Source organism: Cynocephalus volans, chromosome 8, assembly GCF_027409185.1.
Source record: "Cynocephalus volans isolate mCynVol1 chromosome 8, mCynVol1.pri, whole genome shotgun sequence".
Classification (NCBI taxonomy): domain Eukaryota; kingdom Metazoa; phylum Chordata; class Mammalia; order Dermoptera; family Cynocephalidae; genus Cynocephalus; species Cynocephalus volans.
In genome coordinates, this window is record NC_084467.1 from 46,374,011 (window position 1) to 46,389,035 (window position 15,025).

General features: G+C 40.3%; 1 protein-coding gene across 4 annotated transcripts in view; it reads right to left on the minus strand.

The window, feature by feature from the left end:
* Positions 1-577: 577 nt before the first annotated feature.
* The window catches only part of USP24 (ubiquitin specific peptidase 24), a 135,234-nt gene continuing 120,786 nt past the window's right edge, over positions 578-15,025 (minus strand). For all 4 annotated transcript variants that reach the window (XM_063106912.1, XM_063106914.1, XM_063106913.1 and 1 more), the window contains 8 exons: positions 14,534-14,647; positions 12,401-12,466; positions 10,228-10,294; positions 8,969-9,047; positions 6,845-6,920; positions 6,353-6,439; positions 5,871-5,981; positions 578-3,349 (listed from right to left, as the gene is read on the minus strand). In XM_063106912.1, coding sequence (XP_062962982.1) covers positions 3,287-3,349; positions 5,871-5,981; positions 6,353-6,439; positions 6,845-6,920; positions 8,969-9,047; positions 10,228-10,294; positions 12,401-12,466; positions 14,534-14,647 — 663 coding nt within the window. In that variant the 3' untranslated portion in view covers positions 578-3,286. The remainder of the gene's footprint in view (positions 3,350-5,870; positions 5,982-6,352; positions 6,440-6,844; positions 6,921-8,968; positions 9,048-10,227; positions 10,295-12,400; positions 12,467-14,533; positions 14,648-15,025) is intronic.

Consider the following 15,025-nt stretch of genomic DNA (forward strand, 5'->3'; position numbering starts at 1 on the left):
GCTCTGGCACAGCATCAAGTGTCAGTTGGTTAGATATCCATACCCTGACAGCTCTGTGACTTGAGAGAAGTGAACAACTTGGTTCTTGAAGATGGTTGGCAGATGGTCACCAGGAGTGAGGAGAAATGGACATGGCCTACAGGAGGAGGAAGAAGATATGAACTAGCAAACAAGGAAGGGGGCCCAGTGAGCAACACAGGACACTAGGAATGAGACAGACTGGGCAAGTGGTGTCTAGCAAGTCACCCAGCTTGACCAGGGGATGTGATTCATCCTGGGGACTGCTTGGGAGAACTGAAAGCTACGGAGGAAATGTCTGTAGGCCATCAGCCTGAGTTTGGCATCCTTGTCCAAATTTTGCATATGAACCCTAAAACGGTCAGGCTATCCAGAGGAAAGAACAGCAAAAGGCTTAGAAGATCCATAGTCCCCCATTAAAGACCACATCCACACCATCAGAGTAAAGTAGTAAAAGGAATCACAGCACTGTTCCACACCAGGCCACAGGCCCATGGTGCCACCCCCACCCTATGGCCATAATCTGATATATGGAGAAAAATGTCGATGAGGCTCCAACTCTACATTTTTGAAAAATTTATTTTATATTTTTAGAAGCTAAGAACTCTGCCACACATGAACCAAATTTAGAATTAAGATTCTTCCCTAGTTTATCTACTTCCTTTTGAAATTTTATAAACAAGATTCTGTACACAAGAGGTAGCAGAGGAAAATTCCAGTCTGCTTGTTCCAAGCTCAAAAAGTAACTGCACACACCTCAATGTTAGCAGGGAGAGTGGGGCAAGACAGGGTAAGTCTGATGACATGGTGCTCTAGGTCCTAAAGTTTATTCTAGTTGTCAGTGACCATGTGAGTACTCCAGGAGAAGTCATGGGTGGATGCCCGTCGGGATGCTCGTTTGTTTTCTTTCCTGGGATGCCTGGAATGGGCGGAATCGGCCATCCTAGGATTGGCCTTCACTAAGGGAGCTTCTTGAAAACACACAGCATTGAGTTAATTGTGCAATTCCTGCTTGACTTGCAGACCATTCTGAAAGATTTATAAAAACATCTTCATCCAAAATATTGGCAGTAAAAATGACAACTCTTCCAAGGCAAGCCTGTCATAATTGTCACTCGGTTGTACTACATTAAAAAAAAGTCATCAGCAGGTTCATTGACTGCAGCCGTTGGAAATCAAGTGGTCACTGGCAAAGTGAAAACGATGTTCATTGCAGCAACAATGTAAGCAAAACTAACCAAGGCGTATAATACACCATAGTGACGGGCGATCCTGACGAAGCTTTACAGTGAGGACAGCAGGTGCTGGGGTGTGGAGGCGTTGTTTCCATAGGAAATAAAGGGACTAGAAGTGGCAATTTCACTCCTGAATTTGGGCTCCTGAGAGTGCAGTTGCCAGCGATGATATCCCAACACCTATCATCACCAGCATTTCAATGTCATGTCCCACACAATCTTTCCATGAGGAATGGGGTAGTGAGGTGAGGGTGGATAGGGGAAACAATAGCACATGGGGTATTCGTGTACTTGAAATCAATCTTAGAACATCACATTCAAAATTGCAAGAACATTGGAACCATATACAATGTGCCAGTCTCCTCTGTCCATTTCTCCGAGGGCCAGCTCTGCTCTTAAATGCTGGCCCTTCCATCTTCTCAGTGTAGCTGACAAAAAGCCTGCCGTTAAGTTACAGAATTATAAGCTGCAGCCTGACTGCACGGCATCTTCCACAGTTGAAGAGTGAAATGACTGGGTTACTGAATGCGTACGGCAATGAGAAGCTGTCTTCCTTGGCACGTGTCCACGCAAAATGCAAAAGCAACCAAAAAGGCACTTTGGGGCTGGCTGCGCCTCTTTGACTTGGCAACTGACAGTGACAACCTGGCACTTCCTAAGGCTCCCCTAGTTCTGTGCATGGCGAGTTGAAAATAAGGCAGGACATGTAACTAAAGGCAAAACAGGGCTGAAAATGTGTGCAAGCAACTCAAGATACAAAATTTACAAAATATATGAAATGTGTTGGTGTAATACCCCTTTCCCCCTCCCCCTGGCCAAAAAAGAGCTGGTTTCTAAAGTGAGCGAACGGTACTATACTTGGGGAATACAACTACAAGGATGATCGTTCAACTTCTTTCTAGTTATTTCTGGGAAAATAAATCTTAAACCTTGCCCATCTTTTCGTGTTAATTAGTCTTGTTGAGGAGAAACAAAGTCTTAAATTCCTTCTCTGCATTAAAGTTACTATGAAACTCACAAAGCAACGTCTCCCAACTCCAAAAATTTAACTTCATATACAACTAATACCATGGGTTTCAGCAATTATGTTTTAAGCAAAAGCAAATGATTGCAGATCACAGACTTAAGATTACAGTTTATTCAATATGTCTCCAAGCCTTAAAAAGATAATTTTATGAAGTCGAGCTCAATAAAATTATATCTTAAAGTGCTTTTTATTTTCCTGTTTTTAAAATTTGTTTTGGGAACAACTTATAACTTCTGTAGTGACTGATGTCAAAGAATGCACCCTGTACTTCCGGAGAAAACAGCGTTTTTTATTGCTCTTTTCAATCTCAATTATATACGAAAAATACCTTAAAGAGCTTAATAATTTCCCAATTTTTGATCCTGGTAACATTTCCTTAAGATCCAAGCTTATGCCCAGGGCTCTCATCCAGACCCATCTGAAAATCTATACAAATAGGAGACATATTAAATACAAAGGTCTGTGTAAACTGAATTCTTTAACTACTATTTTACAATGAAAAGGAATTTTATCACATATCTTTACACCATTTTAAATTGGATATTCCTATTCAGTGTTACTGAAGATTTAAAATTTGCCCCCACATATCTAAAGGCAGCTTGCTTTTTTTTTTCTTAAAATATAAAAACCAAATGAATTTCTTTTGTAGCATCATAGAGAAAGCAATAGCTTTACCCTCACTCTTGAATGTTCATTTAACAAAAAAGTCTGCCACCAGCTTTATTTCCTAAAATCTCCACAAAGAATGTTAATCCACATATGGATGGTGGCCCCGGACAGCTGATCCCCACGCTGGGAGGTCTCCCACTGCCAAACGGCTCCCAAACCTTCTAGTGGCCAAAGAACACTCTCTTGTCAAATGCACGGTCCTCCAGAGTCATGTCAGCTCTCCCAGTCCAATCTTCAGGCTCTTTTAAAGGTCTCAAGGATGAGATTCTGGGTTCAAAAGGTTGCTGAGCATCCAGTATTGTGACTTGACTCCTCCTCCGGTGCCGGGCATGCTCCTCTAAGGATCAACATCATCAAGGTCACTTCTTAGCTCGCCAATCATCATGGGGGATTCTGAACCCTGTGAAAAAGAAAAGGAAGTTAAAGTTCAGACAGTTTAAGTGAGAGGAAAAAAGGTTTCTACGCTGACTGACTTTTACTTTCATTCTGTAATTTAAACATGTCCTTACCTAGCAACTTAATTCAATGTTTATTAAAGGGTAATGAAACATACTAATAACTATTACACCTATCTGATGGGGACTCATGAATATGCAAAAGACTTTCATTTCTACGACTTCGTTTAGTCATTGGAACAACCCAGTGACTTACCTGAAGTCACAGTGCTGCTCTGCACCAGCGCAGGCAGGCTCTCGTTAGACCTGAGTGAGCCACCGCTGACGCCCACGCATGTGGGGTACTGTGCTCGCCTCTCTGAACTGTCCCTGCCACAGATGGGCTCTGGGTCATTCCTGGGTCTGAATTCTGCCTCTGTCACCAACAGTGTGGCTTTGGTTTATCACTGAACAGTTCTGAATACCTACCATGTACCGTGGGACTGATCTGGTTGGAGGTGGGGCGGGGGAGGAGCAGGTGACTTACATAAGCTGAGTAGGAATTAGGGTAAGCGGGAAGGGCCTGAGGTAGAAGAAACAAGGTATGTTTGATAAACTAAAATTCAGAAAATGTGGGGAGAGGTATGGGGACGCCAAATCAAGCAGGATTGTGGAGAGGATTTTGGCTTTTATCGTAACAGCAAAGGAAAGCCATTGAAAGGTTTAAACGAGCAACCTAGAGAGAAGCAAGAGTGGATGCAGGGGTTCTTACAGAGACCCAGGACCCAGGAGACTTCAAGTGCTCATGGCAGATGGAAGAGATGGATGAGCACTGTTTATAGGGTCAATCTGACATATGTTTAAAGGTCCACTGACTATAGCGTGAGGGAGCTGTCCGGGATGACGCTCAGGTCACAAGGGTGCTACTTATGAGATAAAGTACACTGATGGAATACCAGCGCCAGTGGGGGAGGTGAGGAGGGACTGGGTATGTAACTCAAGAGTTTGAAGTGTCCCTGGGACATATGAAGTGGAGATGTCAAGAACAAGAGAGCTGGAAGTTCATGTCTGGAACTCAGAAGAATCAAGGTCGTGGGTATGAATGAGAAAGTTCTGCGTGGGGGCAGAAGACATGGGATGGAGATATGAGGAACATTTACTGGTGGCCTAGAGGGGGCTGAACTGGAGGGGGCCTAGGGGACTCAGGGAGAACAGCCAGAAGGGTTTGAGAAAACTAGGAAAGTGAAATGTCATGGAAGCCTTGGAAGAGAGTTTCCAAGAGGGAGGAGTAGCCAGCAGTGTCAGACGCTGCTGGGCAGTCACCTAGGATGCGGATGGAAAATGGAGGCCACCTGTCACCCCCACTGCTGAGCTGGAGAGAAGGGGAGGGAGGCAGGCAGAAGAGGCTGATGAATAAGCGAAGGTAAGAGAATGGGGATAGGTAAACTTAGATCATTCTCTGGAGAGGTTTGGCTGTAAAGGGCAGGGGATAAGAGTGAAGAAGAGAGGCTTTTTTAAAGAGGACGGGACAGAACTGAGTGTGCTGAAACAGCACTGGCAAGGATCTGGCAGAGAAGGAAAGTTCAAGATAACAGAGAGAGAGAGAGAAATGGAGTGTAAAGTTCTGTTAAGATGGGAGGGACGGAGGCTAGAGGCCTCGGGTGGGAGGAAGCAAACTTCTCCACTGTCACAGGACAGGAAATGAGGACAAGGCAGATGCAGGGGCTGTAAGTTTGGGAACCAGTGGCTGCAGAAGCTCGTCTGATAGCTTTTATTTTCTCTGCAAATAAAGTAGGTGATGAGGGAAATTGCTGCGAGTGACGCTGGGTTAAGTCACATCACCATGATAAGCCTCAGTTACACCCTTCAGTAAAATCATGGTAACAGCAGGCCTCATGTGGTTATGAGGATCCAAAAGATGACATTTAAAAAAAAATGACATGTATTATGTCAGCAACACTCAATTCACAGGGGCCAACTCTGGCCAAGCACTGTGACAGGGCTACAAGGAGACTCATTAGGGAGGCCAGAGACCAGCGGAGAAGATGTAATACACATTCCTACACTTAGCTCAGTATTTTGCATATAGTAGGTGTGCCATACATATTTCCTTTCTTTTTCTACTACAGTGATCAGTATTAAAAATGTTATTTTTAAAAAGAATAAGCTTAAAAATGATTCTTTGACTCCCCTGACAAGTAGGTACATTTCAATAGGTATATTAGGCCTTGCCTAAAAGGGTCGACATTTCTAGGAAGGCTGGTGAAAGCAAGAGAGAGACTCTTAGGAACCCAGCAGAATGTAGTGAACAAGCTGGAAAGAATACACCTGTGGCCTGGCTTCATCATGACTGCCTCCAAGTTGGTCAGTGGCCAGCCATAGACTCCTCAAAGCCTTGTATTAATTTCACGTTGTGCTCGGAGCTGGTGTCTCTTTAGATGCACACTCCAGAGGAGGCATCTTTTTTCTCTGGATTATGGAGAATCTCTCTGGAAAGCTTAAGGGCAGATGCTGCCCTTTCACACAGGAAATGTCCTACACGTATACCTGCTGCAAATGCCTCTCTCCGTTTTCATTTGCAGGACTGCTCTCTGACCCATTGCTGCTTCCCGATTGCTCTTTTTCATTCAACAAAGCTGTGGCATATGCTAATGTGTCCTGCAGGAGATTTAAACACAAGAAGAAAAAGTTAGGGGTCGTTCAGAGGCAGCAGCAACCACCAGAGAAGACTACCCTTCATTGGACCTTTGACAGCTTTTGTGGCAGCCACTAGAGCACCCCCCCAACTTCTGTCCCCTGCTGAGACCAGGCTGACCAACCTGCACCACTTCCTTCTAGGCAAATGATTTGCACAGATTTGCTTAAGTGTACACCCATCTGCAGTCTTTTCAAAGAAATTCAGCCGTTTCTTCTGCTTGCTCTCATTTTCAACTCATACCTCACTTCCCTGAGGCTGCATTTCTGAGAAATATACTGAGAATCCTATGTAAGGGATTTCGAACCACATGAAAACAAAAGGCGACCCTCACCTGAGCTGAAATGGTCCGCTGAAAGGTTTTTCCAGTTGACGTTTCATTAGAGACATTACTCTGTGGTGTCCAATAATGTTCTGACATCTGAGATGAAAGGTCAAAAATGCCATCAGAGATGACAACCCCCATGAGTCCACTGTTTCTACCATATTAGAGTCTAAAAATCATCCAAAACAGGATATAAGTCTCCCCAGATCTTCCAATCACATCAGGAGATTCATGGAAGATTTCACTGCTACTCTCAAGACCTTGGTAAAATACTGCTTCTTATACAATCACCCCTACCTTTTCACCTACAAAGTTAAGATACATGTATACTAAGACACAAATTTAATGCATACAAGTAGGTATCAACTGTCCTAAAGAAATGCTTGAAGTCTGAAAATACTTTGAGGTCAGTCTCCAAATGAGGTTTAAGAAATTTTTCCTGATAAAATGTGTTGTTATTGATTCCTATGTCACAGCTAGAAAAGTTCAAAATTCAATGACCTTCTTCTGTAGCCACTGTACAGCCCAACTCCAGTGATGGGAATTCTCCTTGAAGTATTCTTTAGCAGCAGGACACCTGATTGAAGAGATTTTTATTAGTCAAATGCTTTCTTTGTAAATATACTTGTTTAATCTATAATAGATTTTTATTTTAAAACACAAATGCCACTTTCTTTAAAGCTCAGTTGTCTTTATACTACATTTCTACTTTGGATAGGTAGTGCATTCACATTTAAACTTCAAAAGGGAGTAAAAGGTAGGTGCATAGTGAAATGTTTCTCATCTATCTCTAAATCTCACCCACTCAGTTCTACTATAATTCAAAGCTGGAAAACAAAGAAAACAAAATCAAAAACTCACAACAAATTGTACATTTAATAAATTACCTCCATATAATCAATTTAGTTTTTAATTTTTGTGATCTGAATAAGAAAGAATGAGGTTATGGGACAAACAATTTTAAATTATAGACTTGGAGCCCTTCCTTCTCTTTCCATTTTTATTTGCACATCTAGAAAGCTGTCCTTCATATTTGAAGATAGTACTGAGGGTGATATTGTCATTACTGTGTATGTAAGAGGATGCGTGAAGCATGCAGAAGTTCATACAAAGACAGTGATAGTTGGACAGAGCATCTGCTGACATCATCACGTGGACTTGGAAAGGCCACTCTTAAGCAAATATCGATGATGACATGCTGCCAACGTCAAGTCTAATTAATGAACCCACAATTGTGGCAAGATGATATCCACCTGTGTCCATAATACTATGTCATCTGGATAATGCATGTTCATGCATTATTTCAATTGGGCTCTAATTTATGTCTGTTTAGGAAGCTCAAATGCAGCAGATTAAGCCCAACAGATTTCTCATTCTTATTCCAGGACAAATCCAAAGATGACAATGCCTGGGCCTAAAAATCAGCAAAAATCTAGAGCAAAATAAATTAAGCTGTAAAGAAAGCCCAGCATGAGGCTCAGTGATGGCAGTGCAGTGTGCTCCATAACCTTGGGTTATTATCTCACAGTCACTCTGATCATTTGTTTGCCCATGTACTACATAAGGGAGCTAAACCAGCAAACCACTGAGGTTCCTTCTGTCATCAAAAATCTCTGCTTTCCAACCATCCCTCAACAGACAAATGGATAAACAAAATGTGATATATACATACAATGATGTATTATTCAGCCTTGAAATGGAAGGAAACTCTGACACATGCTATAACGTGGAAGGACCTTAAAAACATTATGCTAAGTGAAATAAGCAAGTCATGTGAAGATATATACTGTATGATGCCACTTATATGAGGTACCTACAGTTGTCAAGTTCATGGAAACAGAAATTAGAATGGTGGTTGTCAGGGGCAGGGGGAAAGGAAAGGGGAAATGGGCAGTTAGTATTTAATGGGTAGAGTTTCAGTTTTGAAAGATGAAGAGTTCTGGAGGTGGTAATGGCTGTACAATGTTAATGTACTTAATGCTACTGAATTGAACCCTTAATGGTTAAAATGGTAAATTTTATGTTATGTATACTTTTACTACAGTCAAAAAAAAAAAAAAAAAAAAAAACCTTTGAAGACAATCAAGCCTGTGTTCAAGTCTTAGCTCTATGATTCTAGCTATATCTCACCTGTGAGTGATGACTAAATCCTGCAGCTAACCTTATAAGGTAGATACAAAGATTAAATAAGATAATACAGGCAAAGTACTAGGCACGGTGCCATGGCACACATGGTTCATATGTGCTCAAGAGCTACAGATGACATAACTTTGTCTCCTGAGAGGCTATTTTGAAGTTGGGGACCTAAAGCCTGAAAGAGTTGGTGGCTGGGTTATATTAATGAAGGTGAAGATGCATGAACTCTTGATCTCAAGGTCCCCAAACCTGCCTTGATTCCTGCCTTTGTGACACAAGGCCTGGTGGTTTAGCTTTTTTTTTCTTCTTGATTCCATAACATATGCTATTCTTTTAATACTCCCTTCTTCATAGTTTTTTGAGATCACTTGAATATGCCCTGACTGAGCTGGACTCTCTAGGTACCAAAACAACACAGATCTTTTTCCTGGTCACACTGACTTGTAATTACAACACCACTTCCTCCCTGAATTTTAAGTCAATACTTACTTTTGAGCAAGAGTTACAAGAAATTTGACACACTGGTAGCAGCGACTGCTGTCCACATGATTACTGTGGTGCATCAAAGCTAAGGAAGAGAAGGGGACACTTTAATAATAAAGCACTAAACTGAACGTGGGTCCAACTAATAACAAGCGCTCTTGTTCTGAAAGTTTATAAACTATTTTTATAAGCAGATAAGGAACAACTTAACTAAAAGCATGGTTTTGCACTTGACTCAACAGAATCTTCCAAATTCTAATGGGTGTAAACATTATTTAAATATGTTCAAAAAACATACATGGTAGTGAAAATTTGACTTTTAGGAGAACTGAAAAAGAGCTAAAATTTATGTTGGCTGATTATTCAACTAGAAGCTTCCAAACTTTTCCATATACCATGCTACTTAGAGAAGAGTAATTATAATACTTTTAGTTTGATAAATGAGAATTCATGGTATTAGTTCAGTTCAACAACTATTTCCTACTCTGTGTTTAAGGGATTTAAAAATAAATACTTGGTCCCTGCTTTTGAGGAGTTTACAGTTTTTATGTTCCAGAGAACCTGGGTGCTGCTCTGACTTGAGTACACTGTTCTAAAGGGGTGGCCTGGAGAGCTGTAGCTACAAAATTTAGCTTAACTCTCCTTTCTGAATAAAAGGAGGCCCTAAATCTCTTAATAACAAAATCTAAAATGACTCAGATTAACTGGCAATACAGGTGGCTGGTGAGAGTTGGATAAGACTATTTTTAACTAAACATTTAAAAAATACATGACTCATTAAAGCCAATTTAGCCTTCAGAATAAGAAAGCCCTGCCAAAAAACTTTTATGAGTAGTCAGTGGAAATTTGGGTACACTTTTACTGCAGTAAAAAGACAATTACATTTCACAAGGCTGACAACATCCTGAGTCTGAGATTTTAGTTATTTTCCTCCCCAATGGCTGTAGAGTGGATGAAAGATTTCCTGCATCAGAAAGTGGCATTTAGCTTGCTGGAAAAAAGCCACAGCACTCCTGAATCTTACCGGATCTGGTAAAAGGATCCCACACTACACCTTACTAAATAAGTAAGAGTGTCCAGGCAATAGATCTTTGGGTTTTAATTCTCCTGACTAGAATCAGGGAACCGAATGGCCTAACTGGACTTCTAATGTAGTACTCACTGATAAAAGCCAGGGGAGAGCAGCAGGAGGCAGAACCTGCCAGAACACCAGGCTATCTACATATTTTCTATAGACAATTGTCCATAAGGCCAGGCATACTTACCTAGTAATCCATTTTCTGTCTCAAACACAAATTTGACTCTCTCTACTTGTATGGGATCTTCAATGACCTGTGAAAGGAAGGAAACAAAGGTTGGTAAATAAAAAAAGGAACTTGTGTCATAGCTACTGATGCCTTCTTTATAATTCTACTCAAGAGATTAGTTTGTAACGTAACAAAACCCAGTACAAACAAATATTCTATCACCGCCATATATCTCAAACATATCTTAAATTTTAAATGAAGATGAAAAACTATTAATATTTAAAGATCCATTCATTTCCTATCTGATGTTCTTACCAACTATATCTAAAGTTATCTGTGGGTTATGAGGACATATATTTCATGATCCTAAGGACAAATGGCTTATGCTCTAACTTGTTTACTAAAAATGTGTTAAAGTTTTGCTGTTATATATACATAGGCTCTAAAAATTGATGTGAAAGTTTTTGCCAGGCTACACAGACCTGAATCTATGTCTTACTTGTTGCTGTATTTCTAGTTCTTGGCACCAGATTGTGCACCATGTAGTTAACTATAGGGATTTATTGTTAAATACACAGGCCTACCCTTGAGGAGCAACAATCTTCCCAAGTTTGTAAAACCACTAGGACCAAAAGGAGGTAAGGGAACAGAAAGATAGGCTTTTAAGAAATGGCATCCATGACATGTTTTCTTATTCAGAACCATTTATTAAATGCCTACTCTGTGCCAAGGCCTACATTAAATATTAAGGATCTAAAGAGAACACAGTCCCTCCCCTGGTCTAGTCTCTCTCATTAGCTCATAACCAGCCACCAAATTCTATAGATTCTCTTTCCAGAATACCTCTTGATCTGTCCCTTGCCCCCTTCTACCCTCAGCCTATTCCTTAGTATAAGCCTCATTATTTCACACTCAGATTACTGCCAGACTCCTATATGGTCTTCTTCTTTCTTTAGTCTGTCTTTCAAAACAGATGCCAGGGGAATCTTTCTAAAATACAAATCGAGTCATGCCACTCTCCTGCTTAAAACCCTTTCATGCTGCCCACTGGTGACAGTAGGGGTTGCAAACTTAAATGCCTTCAGATGCCAGGGAGACAACCAGAATGAGCAAGTGGGCTAAGCGTCAGACAACAGGAGCAGGGAGAGCAGTGGGCAATTGGCAACCACATGGCCCATCGAAGGGGCATGCTTTCACTGCTCTTGGTGACTGCTGCATGCAGCAAATGAGACCCATATGGCCAGAGCATTTGACTTTTCAAGATAGGCTGGAATCCAGAAATTTAAAAAAAACCAAAAAACCAAAAAACAATTTGGGTCAAACAAAACAAGCATACAGGTGGAACTCGGCACCAAGGCCCCCAGCGTGCAGCCACTGGCCTACAGGAAAAAGCCCACACACCCTGGCCCTTGTACCAGGAGTCTCTCACAATATGGTCTGGGTTTCTTTTCCCAAGCTCTACTCAGTGTCCACTCCTTCTTCTAGTGACACCATTTACTTACAACTCTGAGCTCCTCAGGAGTGTGGCAGAGAACAAGGGCTCTGGCGTCAGCTTGCTGGGCTCAGATCCTGGCTTGGCCGTAAACCCTGAACCTGCCAAGGGTGGCTTTGGGCAAATCACTCTACCTCTCTAAATCTCAGTTTCCAATAATATTGTATTTTGCTGAATATAACTGATTTTTCCCCTTGCTTTTCACGTTTCTGAAGTTGGAAAGCACCCTACAACTGATTATATTTCACAATTTCATGGTCCTCAAGAAATATTTTCAGTTGTACATATACAATCCATGGTGTCCATAGATCTGATAAAGTGTAAAACCAGCAATTTACCTCTCAGGGTTATCATGAAGCTTAAACATGGTAACATCTGTGCTCAGCCTGGTGACTTATTCACTGGAGGGCCGTGGGAAGGGTTAACCATCATCCCTTGCTCCTGCGCTCTCTGCACTATAATTGCTTATGTACTTGTCTGGCTCCCTCACTAAACTGTGAGATTCTAGGAGGTAGAGTTTTATTACTGCTCACCTCTAAATCAATAATGTAGAAAGCACATGACTGATATGAAGAGGACTCAATAAATGCAGACCAAATGAATGGAAAAGCAATAAAAAGGAATATAATTTATTATTTATAAACTCATGCTGACTAACAAACACCTAAATACAAGCGTATCAGAACATTTATGACTTACCAATATCTCATGAAGTAGTTGGAATGTATTCTTTAACTCATGGGGTGGAGCTGTTTCTAGTTGGTTCTGAAATATTTTTTAAAAGCATAAAAATTCCAGTAACTTTTCAGTGGAAAGCACATTGGAGTGTCAATCAACAATGCTGGAGCCAAGCCCTGGTCTACCACTACCTGCCTGACCTTGGGCAAGTCAATTCCCCTCTCTAGGCCTCAGTTTCTCCAAATGCTAAATCTGAGGACTGAAATAAACAATCTTTAAGGTCCTTCCAGCTGCAATACTCTGTGACACTTTACTAAGAAATTAGGAAGGAGGAGAGAGGAAGAAAGGAAAGGGGAGAATTTTAAGTCACTAAACAAACCCAAATTTACATACGAGGGTGCTTCAAGAAATTCATGGAAAGATTCACATTATCTTTTAATTCTATTTTCCATGAATTTTCTGAGGCACGTTCATATACACATATTCTATTTTGTTTTTCTCATATGCTGATGTAGCTACGAGAACGCAAATGAGAATGCTCTGAGGTACATATGCACATTAAAAAGTCAGCTTATGAAATAGAAAAATTGGCCAAGATACACGAAGTGAAGAAAGCCAGGTTCATGAAACTCACATTCCTTTGTGTATTTATACATCTATGAGGTATGACTATATGGAATAGGACAAATATATGAGAACAGGACACAGTTTTATGACACCATACTGCCAAGGTGCCAGAGGTGGTACTAAGTAAGCACTTTACATACACAGATACCTCATTAAATCTTCACAGACTGTGAATCAAGTCATATTTTTTCCCATTTTGTAGAAAAGAAAATTGCCCAAGGTCATATAATTAGTACACAGCAAAGAGAGGAACTTAGTCACCTCTGATAGAGGTCTGTACAGAAAAGGCCGAGGGCAAAACATATTTGAGTAAGAGCCTAATGACATAATCCACGAATCACCTGCTATTTGTTAACACTACATGTATCACCATTACAAGTACTGGTGTAGGAAAGAGGTATAGTAGAGATTCTGTGGGCAGGATCTAATAGGCTAAATTCATGCAAAGAGGCCTTGAAGGAAACATACCAATGTGACAGTATCGGTCCCTGAGGTAGAGTGGAGAAGAGGAGACAAGGATGACTAGTGGTGGTCAAAGTACACCTTGGTCTTATTTGTACACTTACATTTTTCACAAAAAGAATGTAGTATCTACGTAATTAGAAATTAAAGATTGAAAACTAATAAAAATGACACGTGTGCTTAAATGTTTTTCTAGTAATACTATAAAGGCAGTAAATAATGTGGTTAAGAGCACAGGCCCTGGATCCAGACTTCCTGGATTCAGACTCCCACTCTGCCACTTGCTTGTTTGTGGCCCTGGGCTAGTCACTCTGTGTCTCAGTTTCTTCAACAATGAAATGGTGATAATAATAGTATCTACCTTTTAGAACTACTTGAGAATCAAGTGAGTTAAATAAATATATACTTGGAATAGTGTTTGGCACCCAGTAGGTGCAACACGAGTAACAGTAATTACTGATAAGAGTTTCATAATTAACTATATCACTATTTCAGAAGGTGAGAAAAACCTACTTTTGATTTTTAAAATGTTGCCAGGGGAAATAATCTGAAATAGAAAAACCATTCTGCACAACAATGGCTGCCATACCATTGTTACTAACTATAAAGTATTATTCTGACTAATTAAAAATTAAGAGCTATGCAAATGTGCATCACTAGAAAGAGAATGTTTAAGTAAATTATGGTATATGAAAGAGTGAATTATTATAATCACAGATAACTTCTAATGATATGGGAAAATACTTATTATGTCAAATAAAAAAGTAAAAGACACAAAGGCATAAAGACAATAAAACCCCAATTATGTTAAAATACATTCATGGAAAATAAAAGGATATAGTAAATAAAATAAAGGACAAAATAAGAGAATGTTCATGGTGCTTATCACTGAATAGTAGGATTATGAGTTCTTTTTTTATTCTTCATTTTTAAAAAATGAGGCTACACAATTTTTATGAGTAGGAAAAACAATTCAGATTATGAAGAGCAGCATATTGCCTGGCTCTCTCCTAGTGCCTCAACTGAAGGCTGTCCGGCTATCACTAGTTTTATCTGAGGTCCTACCTTAATGAAATGCAGCATCGTGAAGGAGAAATGCTCATTACAGAAACAGCAGTACACCACCATCTCGATGAGTGCCAAGAGCGAGCCCGTCAGCTCCCGCAAGGCAAACATCACCTAGTGGGAGACAGAAGAGGAATAAGCTCTCCTCATCTCACAATTAACACAGTTGTTCCTGGCCTTAACTGAAATTTACCCAGATTTAAGATCATCAACACTGCCTTGAAACAGGGTTTCTTAACTGCTAGAGGTGTATGGGTAGACTTCAGTGTGTCTGAGCCTGTCTGAAATTTTACACAATTTTGTGCAGATGTGCACTTTTTTGGGGGAGAGAGCCACTTTCATCATATTTTCAGAGGCAAACGTCCCCAAAAGATTAAAATAATCACCGACAGATTTAAAAAAAAAAAAAAAAAAAAAGACATGTAGCACAGCATTGTTAATGTAATTTAAAAAGACAGTATGATATATTCATAAATTTGTATATATGTAAAT